At 45.7% G+C, this 19638-nt stretch overlaps 1 protein-coding gene across 2 annotated transcripts in view; it reads left to right on the top strand.

Moving 5' to 3' along the window:
* ATP10D (ATPase phospholipid transporting 10D (putative)) overlaps nucleotides 1-19638 on the top strand; it is a 148430-nt gene that overhangs the window by 40190 nt on the left and 88602 nt on the right. For both annotated transcript variants that reach the window (XM_077477534.1, XM_077477535.1), the window contains one exon: nucleotides 14735-15061. In XM_077477534.1, the coding sequence (XP_077333660.1) occupies nucleotides 14769-15061 (293 nt within the window). In that variant the 5' untranslated portion in view covers nucleotides 14735-14768. The remainder of the gene's footprint in view (nucleotides 1-14734; nucleotides 15062-19638) is intronic.

Genomic DNA, 19638 nt, shown 5'->3' with positions numbered 1-19638 from the left:
CCGAGCACGCTACCCGGCCGGCCAGGAAAGGGGGGCGAGCGAGCGCGCCCCCCCTCCTGAGCCGTACCAGGCCGCGTGCCCTCAACATGGGGGGGTGCCTTGGGGAAGGGGGGGCCGCGCGGCCCCCCCACCCCAAAGCACCTTGTCCCCATGTTGATGAGGACAAGGGCCTCTTCCCGACAACCCTGGCCGTTGGTTGTCGGGGTCTGCGGGCGGGGGACTTATCGGAATCCGGGAGCCCCCTTTAAGAAGGGGGGCCCCCGGATACCGGCCCCCCACCCTATGTGAATGAGTATGGGGTACAATGTACCCCTACCCATTCACCTGTGAAATAAAGTACAAAAAAAAACACAACACAGGGAAAAAATATTTTATTGCACAGCTCCGGGGGGTCTTCCGTCTTCGGGGGTCTTCTCGCCGGACTCCTCCGCTATGTGTGTGTAGCTCTTTTACTAGCGGAGGAGTCCGGCTTTCTTCCTCCCCGCCGCCGGCCTCTTCTCCCGACTTCGGGGGTCTTGTCCCCCTCTTCGGTTCTTCTGCCGGGCCACCGCGCCTTCTTGTAGCTCTTTTACAGGCGGTGGCCCGGTCTTCTGTCGCCGCTGCCTTCCGTTCTTCTGTCGCCGCCTTCGGTTCTTCTGCCGGGCCACCGCGCCTTCTTGTAGCTCTTTTACAGGCGGTGGCCCGGTCTTCTGTCGCCGCTGTCGTCGCCGCCGCCGCCTTCCGTTCTTGTTCTTCTTCTTGTTCTTCTTCTTCTTCTCCTGGAGATGTTGACTCGACGAGCTCTCCGGCCGGAATGCCAGGGCCGCGCTGTGCGGTCACTTATATAGTGACAATGGGGCGGTGTCACATGGTATATGTCACATGGGTTGATGTCACATGGGGACTATGACATCGTAAGGGGGCGGGGTCACCATGTGACCAACCCATGTGACATATACCATGTGACACCGCCCCATTGTCACTATATAAGTGACCGCACAGCGCGGCCCTGGCATTCCGGCCGGAGAGCTCGTCGAGTCAACATCTCCAGGAGAAGAAGAAGAAGAACAAGAAGACGACAGCGGCGACAGAAGACCGGGCCACCGCCTGTAAAAGAGCTACAAGAAGGCGCGGTGGCCCGGCAGAAGAACCGAAGAGGGGGACAAGACCCCCGAAGTCGGGAGAAGAGGCCGGCGGCGGGGAGGAAGAAAGCCGGACTCCTCCGCTAGTAAAAGAGCTACACACACATAGCGGAGGAGTCCGGCGAGAAGACCCCCGAAGACGGAAGACCCCCCGGAGCTGTGCAATAAAATATTTTTTCCCTGTGTTGTGTTTTTTTTTGTACTTTATTTCACAGGTGAATGGGTAGGGGTACATTGTACCCCATACTCATTCACATAGGGTGGGGGGCCGGTATCCGGGGGCCCCCTTCTTAAAGGGGGCTCCCGGATTCCGATAAGCCCCCCGCCCGCAGACCCCGACAACCAACGGCCAGGGTTGTCGGGAAGAGGCCCTTGTCCTCATCAACATGGGGACAAGGTGCTTTGGGGTGGGGGGGCCGCGCGGCCCCCCCTTCCCCAAGGCACCCCCCCATGTTGAGGGCACGCGGCCTGGTACGGCTCAGGAGGGGGGGCGCGCTCGCTCGCCCCCCTTTCCTGGCCGGCCGGGTAGCGTGCTCGGACAAGGGTCTGGTGTGGACTTTGGGGGAACCCCCACGCCGATTTTTTTCGGCGTTGGGGTTCCCCTTTAAGCCCATTCCAGGCGGCGGAGCCCGCGACGTCTCCTTCGCGGGCCCCGCCTACCTGTACACGCGCTCGAAATGGGCGGATTTGCCTCCGCCTTACGTGGGCGAGTCCGTTCATTTCAAAAGTTGAGCGAACTGTTTGGCAAACAGTTTGCTGAAACAGTCCGCTCGTGTGTGGGCAAGTCCGCTCATGCAAATTTTGAGCGGACTGTTTGCCGAAACTGTTTGACGAACAAGGTTGGGCAAACAGTCCGCGCGTGTGTACGCGGCCTAACACGTGGATTCACCTGTGTGGAAGAAGATTCGTTATGCACTTTAAAAGCACTGAGTCACTTTATACTTATATGTGATATTTTCACTGGACTGTGTTCACTTAGTTTGCCCATTGTGGGTGTTCTAAATATTTTTTGTTTATCATATACTTAGCATTTTTTATGCAAATTCGTTTCACAATTAGATTATTGCGTGTGTTGAAAGTTTGTTTTATATATGCACTCAGCACTTTTTTGATATTAAATGTGTTCTATAGGCACAAGATGAACTTCCTGGGTAGTGCATCACGAAGCCTCCATGGCTCAGATCTGCAAGGCCGCAACTTGGTCTTCAGGCTACATTTACCAGATTCTATCAAGTAGATGTAAAAGGTCATGAGGATATCTCTTTTGGGCAGGCTGCAGTATAAGTCCTCTAGTCTCTTAGTGCCCTACTTTTGTTGTGTCTTCCTCCCTTCATGTTGGCATTGCTATGGGATATCCCACATATTGACTACTATGGCTCTGTGTCCTGTGATGTACGATAAGAAAATAGAATTTTTATAATGGCTTACCTGTAAAATCCCTTCTTTGGTATACACGTGTATTGCTTTGCTACAAAACTGAGGTACTCCCAGTAGTGGGAGGAGTTATATAGGGAGTGCACTTTTTGTCTTGGGGTGCGTCAGTGTCCATCACCTGAAGGGGGCCTATAATCCACATAGTAACTACTATGGTTCTGTGTCTCGTTATGTACTTCAAAGAAAAGAATTTTACAGGTAAGCCGTTTTAAAAATCCTCTTTTTTTTTTTTTTTTTTTGGGGCTGTCTCTAACAAAGAGTGACATTTTTGCCCATTGTAGAGTGACATATTTGCAAAATAGCTCAAGCTCTGTCAGATTGGATGGAGAACGTCTGAACAGTAATTTTCAAGTCTTGCCCCAGATTCTCAATTGGATTTACATCTGGACTTTGACTGGGCCATTCTAACACATGAATATGCTTTGATCTAAACTATTCCATTGTAGCTCTAGCTGTATGTTTAGGGTCGTTGTCCTGCTGGAAGGTGAGCCTCGGCCCCAGTCTCAAGTCTTTTTGCAGACTCTAAGGCCCCTTTCACACTGGGGCATTTTTCAGGTGCTACAGCGCTAAAAATAGCGCCTGAAACAATCCTGCCCCTTTCACCTCAGTGTGAAAAAAACTGTAAAAAAAAAAAAAAAAAAGTCCTGCTAGCAGCATCTATGGAGCGGTGAAGGAGCTGTGTAGGCACTCCTAAACTGCTCCTACCCATTTAAATCAATGGGGCAACACTTTTCAGCCACTAGCTGGGGCTAAAACCGCCCCACTAGTGGCCGAATACCGCCGCTAAAACGACGGTAAAGCGGTGCTAAAAATAGCGCTGATTTACTGCCAATGCTGCTCCCGCCCCAGTGTGAAAGGGGCCTAACAGGTTTGCTTCTAAGATTGTCCTGTATTTGGCTCCATCCATTTTTCCATCAACTCTGACCAGCTTCCCTGTCCCTGCTCAAGAAAAGCATCCCCACAACATGATGCTGCCACCACCACCTTTCACAATGGGGAGGGTGTGTTGAGGGGGATGTGCAGTGTTGGGTTTTCCACCCACATAGGGGGTTATTTACTAAAGGTAAATCCACTTTGCACTACAAGTGCACTTGGAAGTGCAGTCGCTGTAGATCTGAGGGGGTCATGCAAGGAAAATAGCATTTTTGCTTGCACATGATTGGATGATAAAATCTGAAGAGCTTCCCCTCATTTCAGAGCTTCCCCTCAGATCTACAGCAGTCTACAATGATTGCACTTTCAAGTGCACTTGTAGTGCAAAGTAGAGTTTCCTTTAGTAAATAACCCCCATAGTGACTTTCTTCTTGCCACTCTTCCATAAAGGGCAGATTTAGGGAAGTGCATGTCTTCTCCCACCCAGTTGTGGATCTGTACAGAGTTACCATGGGCCTCTTGGCTGCTTCTCTGATTCTTAGGACTCCCTGGCCAATTGGGTCTCGGGAACACACTTTCCTGCTCAGCTGGGAGGAGAAGCAAAGGCCCCCCGGCTCTTCCTTCTGCCTCCTAAGGTCCATGTCTCTTTCTCTGTGCTTGCTGCCTTCCCATCCATCTCCCCCTGTGGGGGGGGGTTGGGGGTCTCGTTACTTTGACGGCCCCCAAAATATTTAGCACCAGCCACCACTGCTTCCAGAGTGTAGAGCGGCTCTCTGACGTCACCTGACTGCGAGGCTAAAGCTTTGGCCGTATTTCCATTTTAAGGCCGCATTCAGACTTTAACGTATTGAAATTGTGGACAGAATTGCTGGTTTGTGCCCACGATTCCAGAATTGCAGCAAAATGTGCAACACGCTTGTGGTACCATTATTTATTTATTTTTTTAATGGCACACCAAACACAGTGCCATTTTGCCACGATTGTTGCAGCAAAAAAATTTAGTGCTAAACACGCCTGGCTCAGTACCAAGTTTTGCTATATGAGCTTCTTTGGAGTGAAGGAAGGCCCATTCAAAATGAATGGTTCCGTGCCAAAAACACACTGCAATCACGCACAGAAACACGCAATGTGTGTGAACGGGGCCTAAAGGTGAACAAAGCCTACAGACTCCTAAATAAGGATGAGCTCAGGCGCGTTCGCATGGACCATGTGCAGAGCCCACCAGGAAGTTGGCGCAGCGGTGCGCTAATCACAGGCAGTGAGACATTGCCCTGATGTGCGGCTGCAGAAATCGGGCAATGTCTCACTACCTGTGATTGGCGCAGCGATGCGCCGACTTCCTGGCAGGCTCTGCATGTGATCCTTGCGAACACGCCTGAGCTCATCCCTACTCCTAAAATCAGTGTAAAATCCCCCCCCCCCTTCCTTTTCTAGGTGATCTGCGGCTTTGACAGCTTCCTGTTTTGTGCTCTGCAGCTGAAGAACATTCAAGTCGTTTCTTCTAAGGGCCGGTTCACACAGGGGGCGATGCGAGGCGACACCGACTTGCCTCGCCGCGACCTGCTGCGACCTCAGCGGCGACTTGCAAATGACTTCTGTATAGAAGTCAATGCAAGTCGCCCCGAGGTCGCCCAAAAGTAGTACAGGAACCTTTTTTCTGAGTCGGAGCGACTCGAGTCGCTCCTCTTAGAACGGTTCCATTGTACAGAACGGGGGTGACTTGTCAGGTCGCGGCACGGCAAGTCGTGTCGCCTCGTGTCGCCCCCTGTGTGAACCGGCCCTAAATGTTTAGACATTTGAAGTAACTAGAAGCTCTGTGTACTTGCAGTAGATATTTTGTATATAAGATCTTGATATTGCTACAACATCTTGCTCATGCACATGGTGTGGGCCTGGCAGCAGTCCTGTTTGTTTGATGTGTAAGTGTTTCCCCAGACATCGATCTCTGAGCCGAGTAATTAACACCCCAGCCGTGTAGAACAAACAATGGCTTTAATTAGACACATATAGGTTCACCCTGCTCCGAGAGGGAATAGCGGCAGGGGAGAAAATAGAAAAGATGGCTGAATTCCTACAGTCCTGTTGAGAATGTACACAGGGTATGTTGTTGTGTTTTTTATTTTTTTTTTATTTTTTTGCAGAACTGTTAAATGCGTACTTTTCGCATTTTTGTTGCATTTAACAGCCACACTATAGTAATCAATGGGGCTATACCCACAGCTGCATCTACAAACAAAAATGTGCTCAGTATTTAGTATAGTAAAAAAAAAAAAAAAAAAAAAAGGAGTTCCGTGCTAAGGCACCTAAAATGTATGTAAATCGCACCACACAAATGTGTACTGACCACTAGGTATTGTTTTGTTGCTGCCAAGTGACAATCTAGCATTTCTATCTAGTGATGCTGTAGAAGCCGCTCAGTATTTTACTTTTCACTCTTTAGCGGTCCTGTTACTGGTGAGTTGTCACAGATGTGTGTTGGCTCTTATGCCCCATACACACAATGAGATTATCGGACGAATGATCTTCCATTTTTTATTGCATGCTAATCTCAGATGGAATCTGATTAGTTTACTAAAGTCACGAAAATTCCACACGACAGAAAAAAAATTCGGAAGTGATGTCATGTGTTGTAATGCATTTGTATTGCATTTTCGAACGATAGCTGTACTGATTAAACGAAAATTGTACGATCTGGCATCGTACAAAAAAAATTTCCGTGCATGTCCAATAGAACAATATCGGATGAACTGTTCTGATCTGCTCTCAAAAGCTCTGTACGAACGATCCGATTATCATACGATTGATTCGAAAACGGTATTTTCCGTACGATTTTCTGATCGTGTGTACGGGGCATAACTGAGTATACACTATACAGTGCCTTGAAAAAGTATTCATACCCCTTGACATTTTCCACATTGTGTCATGTTGCAATCACGAGTGCACATGTATTTTATTGGGTTTTTATGTGATGGACCAACACAAAGTGGCACATAATTGTGAAAAAGGAAAATTTTATAAATGGTTTTCGTATTTTTACAGATTTTTGTACAAAAATGTGGCATGCATTTGTATTCAGCCCCCCTCAATACTTTTGTAGAACCACCTTTCACTGCAATTACATCTGCAAGTCTTTTTGGGGATGTCTCTACCAGCTTTGCACATCTAGAGTGAAATTGTTACCTATTCTTCTTTGAAATAAAGCTCAAGCTCTGTCAGATTGGATGGAGAGCATCGATGAACAGCAATTTTCAAGTCTTGCCACAGATTCTCAATTGGATTTAGGTCTGGACTTTGACTGGGCCATTCTAACACATGAATATGCTTTGTTCTAAACCATTCCATTGTGGCTCTGGCTGTATGTTTAGGGTCGTTGTGCTGCTGGAAGGTGAACCTCCTCTCCAGTCTCAAGTCTTTTGCAGAATCTAACAGGTTTTCTTCTAAGATTGTCCTGTATTTGGCTCCATCCATCTTCCCTTCAACTCTGACCAGCAACTCTGTCCCTGCTGAAGAAAAACATCCCCACAATATGATGCCGTCACCACCATGTTCAAGGTGATGTGCAGTGTTAGTTGTCTGCTACACATAGTGTTTTACTTTTAGGCCAAAATGTTTAATTTTGGTATCATCTGACCAGAGCACCTTCCACATGTTTGCTGTGTCCCCCACATGGCTTCCTGCAAACAGGACTTCTTATGTCTTTCTTTTTGACGCTCTTCCATAACCGCTTGCAGACCGCCTCATGTACATGTATGTTGACAGAATGGCACGGTTGCGCAATGGGCGTACCTATATGTCCCTTTTGAATTTGCCGCTGTGCCACCGCATACACACCGCCGCAAGCTCCGTGAGTAGGATTGCGGGGAGAGAAAAAATGGGGAGATGCTAATGTAAACGAGCATCTCCCCGCTCTGCCTAGTGACACTGTCACTGATCATTGCTCCCTGTGATCAAGAGCGATGATCAGTGACGTGTCACTCGTAGCCAAGCCCCGAACAATTGGAATCACTCCCTAGGACACACTTAACCCCTTCCTAGCCACCTAGTGGTTAACTCCTTCACTGCCAATGTCCTTTTAAACGGTACTCCTTTCAATTTTATAGCACTGATGGCTGTAAAAATGACAATGTTCCCAAAAATGTCTTAAGAATGTTTCTGCCATAGTGTCGCAGTTACAATAAAAATCGCAGATCGCTGCCATGACTAGTAAAAAATAAAAATAAAAATAATAAAAATGCTTTAAAACTAACCCCTATTTGGTGGACACTATAACGTTTGCGCAAACCAATCAATACACGTTTATTGTGTTTTTTTTATTTTTATTTTTTTTTAATATGTAGAAGAATTCGTATCAGTCTAAACTGAGGGGATATTTATTGCAAAACGTAATTTTTTTTTTTTTTAAACTTGTCGCAAAAAAAAAAACAGGTGATCAAATACCACCAATAGAAAGCTCTATTTGTGGAGAAAAAAGACGCCAATTTTGTTTGGGAGTCACTTTGCACGACCGTGCAATTGTCCGTTTAAAGCGACGCAGTGCCGAATCGTAAAAAGTGGATAAAGACCAGGTTTGTGGAGTGTATGACTAATAGTTGTCCTGTGGGCAGATTCTCCCACCTGAGCTGTGGATCTCTACAGCTCCTCCAGAGTTACCATGGGTCACTTGGCTGCTTCTCTGATTATTGCTCTCCTTGCCCGGCCTGTCAGTTTTTAGGAGGACATCCATGTCTTGGTAGGTTTGCCGTCGTGTCATACTCTCTCCATTTTCAGATGATGGATTGAACAGTGCTCTGTGAGATGTACAAAGCTTGGAATATGTTTTTATAACCTAACCCTGCTTTAAACTTCTCCACAACTTTATCCCTGACCTGTCTGGTGTGTTCCTTGGCCTTTGTGATGCTGTTTGTTCACTAAGTTTCTCTAACAAACCTCAGAGGTCTTCACAGAACAGCTGTATGTATACTGAGACTAAATTATACACAGGTGGATGCTATTTATTAAGTGACGTCTGAAGGCAATTGGTTCCACTAGATTTCAGTTAGGGATATCGGCGTAAAGGGGGCTGAATACAAGTAGAAAAACATTTATAATTTTCCTTCCGCTTCACAATTATGTGCCACTTTGTTGGTTTATCACATAAAATTCCAATAAAATACATTTATGTTCTTGGTTGTAATATGACAAAATGTGGAAAATTACTTTTTCAAGACACTGTACAATCTCCTTTAGGTCTTCCATCGACTATTAAGTGCAAAGGCCTTCCTGATTTGGTTCTGTTTTAATAGATTGTTTAGTTTTGTTTTGTCCTCGTATTACAGTGTCTGAAAATTTTGTCCGAAAGCTGTGTACTAACGATTGGATTATCATACGATCGCTTCAAAAGTGGTATTTTTTTTGTATGATATTCTGATGGTGTGTATGGGGCTTTTAGGCTAGAGAACAGGAAGTGAAGGGAAATCTCCCCAATGGTACACAGATAGTGGGGAAAAAAAAATCTGATCGAGGTTGTAACCCTCCCTTGCTCTATCAAATATGAAAAAAAAGGTTTTTTGAATATAATTCAAAAGGAAAAAGTAAGAGAACCCTGGCATCAACCCACAGCAAAGATTTGCAGGAAATTTCTAGATTTAATGGCAAGCCAGGAGTGGAGCTTCAAACCATGAACTTCCTACGTTCTCCCTTTTGGTCTGTTAGGCTAAATAGGCGATTTAGGTGAGTGCGAATCATAGGGTCAGCAATCAGACATTTCTGTGCGGCCGCCTGCCCTCTTCACTTTGTGTGTGTGTGTGTGTGTGTGTGTGTGTGTGTGTGTGTGTGTGTGTGTGTGTGTGTGTGTGTGTGTGTGTGTGTGTGTGTGTCCAGCAGCGATCATCGCAAATTATTCTGCAAATGTTCAAAAAAATCTATACCTTGGTCCAGCAGGCACCAGCGCTGTTCTCTTCTGCCCAAAGTTCCAGGGTGTGCACAGTCCATTGGCATCAGGGCTGTTATCCCTGCATTGTATGTGAGAAGACAAGCTTATGAGCGTTGCCCATATATGGAACTAAATTTGGTCGGTTCAGCAGAGATTGGCCCAATTTCGATCCACGTATGTTCACTGTGGTTGTACAGAAGTCAATCTACCAATTAACCTTCTGTAAAATCGCCCTTTTGGATTTTTCCCACTTGGATCAGCTTTGCAGGCTATGGCTGCCAATGCTGATCGACGTATTCAGTGGAGAAGTCTCTTTGCTGTCAGAATACAGTAGCTCAGCGGAGAGGATTCGAAGTAGATGGGGCACTCGAATCAGTGCATGTGTTTTTTTTTTTTTTTTTTTTTGTTTTTTTGTTCAGCATGCTGGTTGAACGAATAAAATGTATGGGCTGCAATGGAGCTCTTTAACACTGAATGCAGTTGGATGCATTTTGAACTGCACTCCAACTGCATAGACTGCTCAAATCAAGATAATCTATGGTAATAGTTCATATCATTCCAGTGCAGTTCAGTGCTGTTAGAAAAAAAAATAGAGCATGCTGCATTTTTCCTCATCGCAAATGCAGCAAACGCACTACAAATGGCCTTCATATGTACCTCGCTGTGGCCCTAAGCCATGAAAGCCAACCCCAAAAATTTATGGATAACTACAGTCTAGTGCAGGAAAAATGAAAAGCATGTTCTACTTCTACTTTTTTTTTTTTTTCTTGTTCTAGAACTGGAAAGTACTGATGCAAACTATGCCATTGAAAACCATATAACCTACTTTCCAATGCGTTTTTGATGCAGAAAAAAACGCATTGGACTGCATGTGGTGTGAACTGGCCCTTAGAGAGGACAGTGCATTTGACTGAACACATGGATAGAAGGAGCTTTCTGGAGCCAGAAATTAGGTATTACATCTAACCTCTGCATCTCTATACTAAACAAGCATTTAACCCTGCAGTCGCACCCCCAAGCCCCCCCCCCCCCCCCCCCACACATACATATAATGCGGCAGGGCGACCCTTTTTGCAGGAAATCGTGTACCTGTGCGTGATTTTTATCTTTATATTTTTTCTTCTGGGTCTGGGGCATGCACATGTGCTGCTGGCAACTCGCTCCTGCTGTGATTGGACACAGCGGGAGCCAATCACTGGGTCCGGCGAACCCGATGTCTGTCGGGACCTGCTGATCGTTTCTGAGGCAGACAGAACAGTGGGCTGCCAATATAAACAAGGCAGATCACCTTTCTGACAGCAGAAGCTACATCTCTCTTCTTACAGTGAAAGCACCCCCTAGGGACACATTTTAACCCTTTGATTGCCCCTGATGTTAACCACATCCCTGCCAGTGTCATTTGTACAGTGACAGTGCATATTTTTAGCACTGATCACTATATTCGTGTCACTGGTCCCCAAAAAAGTGTCACTTAGTGTCTGATTTGTCCGCTGCAATGTCACAGTCCCACTACAAGTCGCTAATCACCGCCATTACTAGTAAAAAAATGTAAAAATTCCATAAAATATCTCATAGTTTGTAGATGCTATAACTTTTGCGCAAACCAATCAATATACGCTTATTGGGATTTTATTTTTATCAAAAAAAAAATGTAGCAGAATACATATTGGCTTAAATTGATGAAGATATTTTAATAATTTTTTTTTTTATTGGGTGTATTTTATAGCGGAAAATAAATATTGTTTTTTATTCATAATTGTCAGTCTTTTTTTGTTCATAGTGCTAAAAATAAAAACCACAGGGGTGATCATATATCTCCAAAATAAAGCTCTATTTGTGGTAAAAAAAAAAAAAGACATCAATTTTATTTGGGTACAGCATCACACGACCATGCAATTGTGAGCTAGAGTAACGCAGTGCTTTATCACAAAAAAATGGCCTGGTCATGAAGGAGGTAAACCTTTCGGTGCTGAAGTGGTTAAAGCAAAAGCAAGCTTGCTGATGGGCTCGCTTTTCCCTATAAAATGTGCAAGTATGGCTAGCATACTTCTGCAATGTAAAGCATGTGATAAGATAGATGGTTTCCTGTCTTTCATGGGATCTTTAGTAGATGTACTCCCAATAAGCTATGGGAATGGTTATGTCTGTTTCATTGGTTTATCCTAATCACTGTATCATTGGATAAAAGCATGGGATAATAAAGGGGGTCATGCTTTATTTCCTCCACCAGTTGTCTGAAAAACTTGCATATAACTGGAACTTACTCCACAGTGCAACATTCCTTATAGAGCAGAGAATTCTGCCATTACAATGCCAGCTCTGTGCTTTAAGGCACTCTTTAGCGCGTGTGTGTTTTGCACACAAATGAAAAGCATAAAAAGGTTTGTAACACGCTGGGGGAATTCAAAAAGCCTTAACAACACTTTTCTGGTGAAATGGCCTGCGCCAGATTTCAAAATCCTTGATTTTGGTAGTTTTTACTATTGGCACTTTTACTGCACCAGATTCAAAAATAAATATTTCTAGTACATAGATGGCCAAACTGGAGGTAACGAGGACCAACTCTAAGTTTGTGTACAGCGACAGGCAGAGTGCCTGTCTCTGTACGCTGTGTAGCAGGTGGCATGTTAGCCACCCCTGCCCCACCAGTAACTGGTTGTAAGGGCTGGTTCACACCATATGTGTTTGGGGCATATGCACATTTCCCATACTGTGTGGGAACGTATTGGCCTTGTTGGACATACATGGGTGCCATTAATTGTTAATGCCACCCCGAATGAATCCAACAAACACACATTTGCAGCCACAAAAACTCATTGTACAGCAGTACCATGCAGTTTGGTGCAGGCTTGATTTTTAAGTCGTGCCTGCCATACGTTTTGCATGTGCGGCATCTTAATGAAATGAATGGGTTGACGGAAATGGAACACGCAAAAGCATGCACGTTCCAGTGTGTCCATAAAGGACACGGGGACACTCCGCTTCACGGCCGACCACCTCCTCACAACAAGTAACGTTGACAGTGGATGGAGCCAGATGGGGAAGCTGAAACACTATTTCCCCAACAGGTCTACTCCCTCCTTGTAATTGGCATTGGGCAGATTCTATAGCAGGCTGTCCATTGGCTATGACTGTCTACTTACCAGATGGAGGACTAGTTTTAGGCTCCACCTCCCAACTTGGCTGCCCATATGATCGGAGTGCCCCTCCGCTCACAGTGTGCACCCCATATTCATGTACCTGTTTAAAACCGACACTCGTTCCTTGGGTCGAGGCATGTTAGAATTTCAATGTGTGTCTTAGACATACAGGGGAATTCATAAAGATAATTTAGCGATGTTTTGATGAATGGTATTCACAGAGCAGGAATGTGTCTCTATAATTCTTTAGATTTCTTATTAGATTCCAGAGAGGAGCTTTAATAAAGCATTTGCCATACTGTACTGGCAGTGTGTCCCCATTAAAAAGACCTGCGCCCCATCAAGAAAAGCATTGCAATCGTTTTCAGATTTCTGACCACTTTCAAAATATGACTTTTTAGCACAAAACAAAACCAAAAAACGTCTTCACTAACATGGGGTTCTTGGTGCCAGAAAGCTAATTGACCGCCTAGTTCTCTTCCCTCCTGCTCTAATTGATGTGACTGGGTGTGGTACAAGTGGTGTTTAGTTGATGGGTTCCAAGGTAGTATAGTGGAACTAAACCCTCCTCTCCTTTACAGCCAAGGGAGCTGCCATCTTAGCCTCTGTTTGTTTGATCCGTAGTTCTCAAGGTGCTGCACATGTAATCAATTATGACACCAGTCATTTGATGGCTTGACCGTTCAGTTGATAACACAAGCAACTGTGACAGTTATGATTCACAGCATGCCTTAAATGTAACTGTTTTGGGAAGCCATTATATCGGTGAGTTTAGTTCCGCTTTAGGCCTGGTTCACATTATTGCTGGTGCTGGAATCACACCTGTTCCTGCACCCACAATCGCCCACAGGAAAAACGCGCTGCTCTTTAAAAACGCGCTGGACTGCCATTCATTCTTAATAAAACGCATCTCACAGCGCAGCGTGTTTGTGGGAACCTCCGTGAAATCTCATTGTGCAAAAGCAACATGTGATTTCCTGGCCGATGTGTTTTCAAAATGGTTCCGAAACCATTTCCAGCAGGCATAGCAGCCCATTCAAGCAAATAAGCTGTATTTTTTTTTTTTTTTTTTTTGTTGAACTTGATGGACTTGTGTCTTTTTTCAACCTGATTAACTATGTAACTATATTCCCACACAAACATGGCCCATGGCCTTTAAAGTGGAACTTCACGCTCCCAATCAACATTGATTATTTTTAATCCTCGTGCTGCTAACATTAGTAAATGGGAAAGTGTATTATATTTACTTGTGTTTTTTTAACATTTCTTCAGTTACTTCCTGGTTTCTTGTCTAGTCATACATCCCAGGAGTCTTCAGGAGGGTAGAAAGAGGAGGAGGGGTTTTCTCAGCTAAGCACTGTAACAACAAATTTGCCGTCCCATCGCAGTTTGCTACGGAAATTACCTTCCATCGGCGCCATCTTGCTGCACCCCACACTCCTCCCACAGTAAGCTTACACTAAGAAGGGGGAAAGCAGACATGTTGTTACACCCACCGGAGTTTTGCATTTTAGACATATTTATAACAGTAAAGTCAGTTTCTATAGTGAAATACAGAACTCCGTCTGGCTGCTTAGATGTTGAATTTTAAAAGCAGCAAACTTCTGCAAGATTATCAAATCTGTGAGATGAGCAGGGTTGCCGCTGCTTTTAAAATAAAAGATCTAAGTAGTCAGAGTTCTAAGTCCTGTATTTCACTATATAAACTCGCTTACTGTTATAAATACGTGTAAAATGCGAAACTCTGGTGGGTGTAACATGTCCAACAACATGTCCGCTTCCCCCCTTCTTAGTGTATCCTTACTCTGGACGAGTGTGGGGTGTAGCAAGATGGCCGCGACGGAACATCACTTCCGTAGCAAACTGCGATGGATCGCCGAATATGTCTTTACAAGCACACTCTCCTGCATGCATGACTGTGCTAAGGGCTGATGGATTCCAGATAGTAAATGCTACATGAATCATTTGCCCAAGATGCCCACTGCCAGAATTGCTGAGGGGGTTCAAAGTGATTTCTCAACAAAATAAAGCAAATAGACACGGATGGGGGAGTTTGCTTTGAATTTTAAAAATGAATTAAATAGTGTTTTTGGTTTGTGGTGCTCAGATGTAGTGAAGACCCCCTTTAAGGGCCTGGGGTGGTCTTCTTCTCTCTCAGCCCTTTCAGGCCAATGCTCCAGTGTACACAATGTTATGTAACTATCTTACACCGTGTACAGCCTTTGCAAACAATCTTTTGACTTTTCTCCTTCTAGACTAAAGAAAACTTTCACCACAAGTTGGATCGATATGGCCAGACCCCTCCAATGGGCCCGTCACAGATGGCAGCAAGTGGCACAGGCGGAGAGCAGCAGCAACGAAACCCAGAGGAGTGCCTCAGTGCCACGATCGTACCTGAAATTCTGCAGATCTACCGACACGGGGAGCGGAACTCCTAAACATAGGGTTGTTGTCCCATACCTGGATCAATTCAAGGATGAGTATGACAGGCTAACTAAAGGCTACAAGAACAACAAGATACGGACCACTAATTACACTCTACTGAACTTCATACCACGGAACTTATTCGAACAGTTTCACAGGTAGGTTCCTGCACAGTCTGTGTGTTCAGCGGTCACTGCTGGTGACGTTCCTGTTACTGTGTATTCTGTATATTTTATAGCAGGCCAGTGATTGTCGCATTTGCACTAATATTTCATGTATACTTGAAATGCCACTCTTTTTATATATGGAAAGCATTATGCTACTCTGTATAGAACTTTGTGCCTGCACCTTTCTAATGTCATTGTCTGCTGGCTGAGCCTCGTTATACAATCCATTTTGGAAATTCAAGCAGAGGGTTTGGAAGGAAGCCAGCATTCTAGTTAATACACTTGTTATAATGCCAGAGCTGTGTAAGAATTGGCAGATAGCATGACAAATCTGGATCCCTCGAATAACAATTATAGACACCTCAAATATATTTAAAGCATGTTTTCGCTTTAGCGGCATCTCTGTTAGTCAAGAAAATTAAAGTGATTCCAAAGGCAAAGTGTTAATTAAATACAACATATTTGTGATTTAGTTTTTTTACCTGCTCTGTGCAATGGCTTTGCACAGAGCAGCCCCCCGATGTTGTTCTGCTGCGGTTCCCCCCTGGCGCTTCTGACCCCTGTCTCCTGTACAGTGCTTGCTATGGGGGCACCCGTGGGTGCTCACTCCTTAAGACACAAAGAACATGGCTCAGCCCGGCCCCCGACTCCCTCGTTACTGGCCAATGGCTCCCGCTGCTGTGTCTGAGCCAGTGAGGAGAGAAATGGACTCTGCTCTCTGGCACAGTGTTGGGTCAAGATCTGGCTCAAGTAAGTATAAGAAGGGAGGGAGAGCTGCACAAAAGTTTTATTTTACCTTCATGCATAGAATTCCTTAATGTGGTTGTAAACCTCAGACCTGAAATATGAACAAAGCCTATCCCCTCTATATTGCCGTTCCCGTTTGCTGCTTTGTTCCTCTTTTATCTGCATGAATTTCTGCTGACAAGTTTTCCTGACACCAGGATAGCATTTATCAAAATCTCAATGATGCATGCTTCAATAGCCGTTGTCAGTGTTTAAAGTAGAACTAAAGGCAATTATTTTTTTATTTTATTTTTATTTTTTCATGTTAGTGAGGGTAGATTATAACTCTGGCGAGCTTCACTTTACTTCATGTCCCATAGCCGAATAGGAAATGAGAGGAAATCCCTGCAAAATGAGGGAAACCCTTGTTACCAGAACTAGTGTCTTCATTTAAAGATTTCCCCTCCTTCCTTTTTTTTTTTTTTTGTTCCTTTTTGATCCTTTGTATGCCAATTTATTTGTTAATTGATATAATAACCAAATTTGACTTCTATTTTGGATTATTTAATTGTTAGATGCATGATATTTATACATTAAGGATGTTTTTTCTAGAGGCTGCTTGAGGTAGGTTAGCAGGTTAAACTGCTTCTCACTAATTAGCGATAATTGAGTGCGATACACCCGTGAAGCTACATCCTGTAGTGTTGAATATAAAAGTATTGCTGTTATGTGTAGCCTTTTTATGCCTTGAGAGCAATTGATATAATATACGATTTTTGCATTGGAGAATGTGTCCCTTTATATATTTATATATACCGTATATACTCGAGTATAGGCCGACCCGAATATAAGCCGAGGCCCCCAATTTACCCCCAAAAAAACTGGCAAACTTATTGACTCGTGTATAAGCCGAGGGTGAGACATGCCTGTCCATCCCTGTGTGTGTGTCCGTCCATCCCTGTGTGTCCGTCCATCCCTGTGTGTCCGTCCATCCCTGTGTGTCCGTCCATCCATCCCTGTGTGTGTGTGTGTGTCCATCCATCCATCCATCCCTGTGTGTGTGTCCATCCATCCATCCATCCCTGTGTGTGTGTGTCTCCATCCATCCATCCATCCATCCATCCCTGTGTGTGTGTGTCTCCATCCATCCATCCATCCATCCCTGTGTGTGTGTGTGTCTCCATCCATCCATCCATCCATCCCTGTGTGTGTGTGTGTGTGTCTCCATCCATCCATCCGTGTGTGTGTGTGTGTGTGTGTGTGTGTGTGTCCAGCCTACCTGTGTCCCGAGCCTTTGTCCCGAGCCTCCGTCCCGTGTCGTGCCTTGCCTTCGTCCCGTCCCGTCCCGTCCCGTGCCTTGCCTTGCCTTGCCTCCGTCCCGTGCCCTCTTCGTCGGCGGCCATTGTAAAATTCAAAAGCCGCGCCTCCTCCTTTGCCTGTGATAGGCGGAACACTGAATTTCCCAGCAGCCTGTGTTCCGCCTATCACGGACGTCGTATCATCCTCGTCCGTAGTACGAGGATGATACGACGTCCGTGATAGGCGGAACACAGGCTGCTGGGAAATTCAGTGTTCCGCCTATCACAGGCGAAGGCGGAGCCGGAGGCGCGGCTTTTGAATCATAGAATGGCCGCTGTCTGTCTGCTCGACACGCTGATCGAGCGGGCAGACAGCGATGACTCGAGTATAAGCTGAGGGGGGCACTTTCAGCCTCAAAAAAGAGGCTGAAAATCTCGGCTTATACTCGAGAATATATATATATATATTTTTTTTTTTTCTCATACACAGTATCTAATATAGTGTGTACAGTTTCTAATACACTTCAGGCGGTGTACACTAATACAGTGTAGTGTGGTGTTGGAAAAGCAAAAAATGCATCCTGTCCGGAAGGCCACCAAGGAGAAGCAGATGCTCACAGGCCAGTAAAAGAGGGCAAGCAGCCTCTGTGTCTACAGTCAACAGTGGTGGTCGTGGACATGGTGCATCCTCTGCAGGTGGCCGTGGGGCATGCTTGTCCGTCTTCTTTATTTATTTATTTATTTATTTTTTTCTGCTGCTGGCCGTGTTATTGAGCCACAACATGCAAAAGAGTTGGTGGAGTGGATTACAAAGCCATCCTCATCCTCCTCATCCTCACCCAGGTTTAGAGTAGTTTCTCCTTGTCTGCAGTTGCTCTTTCCGTAGCCCCACCATCATGCATAGGGAGTCCCCAGAACTATTTGACCAGTGTCGGGTACATGCTGCTGGAGGATGCACAGCGATTTGAAGGCTCCAATGTTGGTTTCCAGGTTGAGGAAGCGAGTAACATGAGCCTAGAGATAGTGGGTGCCACAGAAGGACAAGAAACTCGCAGTCATGTTCCCCCAGCTGCAGCATACTGCCAAGTTTTCTCCAGTGATGAGGGAGGGAATGATGAGATCACTGACTGTACTTGGGTGCCTGATAGAAGAGAGGAGGAAAGTGAGGAGGAAGTGGCACAACTCCAAGGAGGCAGGATGTCCTCTAGGGGGCAGCTTAAGGGCAGCCACCCTATTGCATCACACCGCAGAGCTCCACAGGTGCAGGGCGCTGCTGACTCCTCACTGGCCTTTAAAAGTTACTTGGTGTGGGCCTTTTTTCGACGTGTGCTGCAGGTTGCACCGTTGCTGTTTGCAGCCTATGTCTGAAGAGGATGAAGTGTAGCCACAGCAGTCACTTGGGCACCACATGCTTGACAAGACATATGACGACCTGCCATGCAGTCCGTTGGCGCCACACTTGAAAGACCCACATCAAAGAAAAAGGCGAACTTCTTGCTCCTCATCTGGGATCTCCAACCCTCCTATACCTTCAGTCCTCTCAAAAACCTGCGCTGAGAGGAATGAAGGTATAGAAATAGGTGTCCCAAGTACTTGCAGGCAATCTGCTAGCAGTACACCACCAATTCAGTTTGGCAGGCTAATTTCCCTACACCAGTTGCTGAACCGTAAAAAGAAATTCAGTCCCAGCCGTCCACATGCTCAGCATCTAAATTCTAGCTTGGCCAAATTGCTAGCACTGCAACTGCTGCCTTTTCAGCTGGTAGACTCTGTCCCCTTTCGTGAATTTGTGGAATGAGCTGTACCTCAGTGGCAGGTTCCAAAACACCATTTCTTTTCACGGAAGGCCATACCGACTCTCTACCAGCCCCTTTTGAAGGCAATGTTTTGACCTTGTTGGACAGGGCGGTCAACAGTAAGCTTTATATTACCACTGACTCATGGTCCAGCAGGCATGGGCAGGGGCGTTACCTTTCCTTCACAGTGCACTGGGTAACTCTGCTGGCAGCTGGGAAGGATGCAGGACAAGGTTCAGTGTTGTTGGAGCTTGTTCCGCCATCACACCTCCAAAATACTAGTGGTGATTCTGTCACAACTCTTTCCTCCATCCTACTCCTCTAATTCCTCTATGGCCTCTTCTGCAGATGTGTGTGTCCTCTGAACCAGCAGTGCTCCGTAAGCATTCAAGGAGCTATGCAAGCAGTCAGGCTAAAAAAATGCCATGAATGCTTGAGTGGGTCTGCCTAGGGGACAGGAGCCACACTGGGGCAGAGATTCTGTAAGCTCTTCAGGGGCCAGCTCAGAAGTGGTTGCCGCCACACCAGCTTCAGCCAGGAATGGTTGTATGGGACAATGGCACCAACCTTCTCTCTGCTTTCTGACAGGGACACTTGACCCATGGTCCATGTTTGGCACACATCCTGAATTTGGTGGTGCAGCAGTTCTTGAGCAGGTACTCTGGCTTACAAGATCTCCTGAGGCAGGCCAGAAAAATCTGGTCATTTATGCCGGTCATACAATGCCAGTGCTCAGCTGGCTGACATT

This window comes from Lithobates pipiens, unplaced genomic scaffold (assembly GCF_037356315.1).
Source record: "Lithobates pipiens isolate NorthernLeopardFrog02 unplaced genomic scaffold, aLitPip1_a1.2 Scaffold_13, whole genome shotgun sequence".
Lineage (NCBI taxonomy): Eukaryota > Metazoa > Chordata > Amphibia > Anura > Ranidae > Lithobates > Lithobates pipiens.
This window is presented reverse-complemented; position numbering and strand designations above follow the sequence as displayed.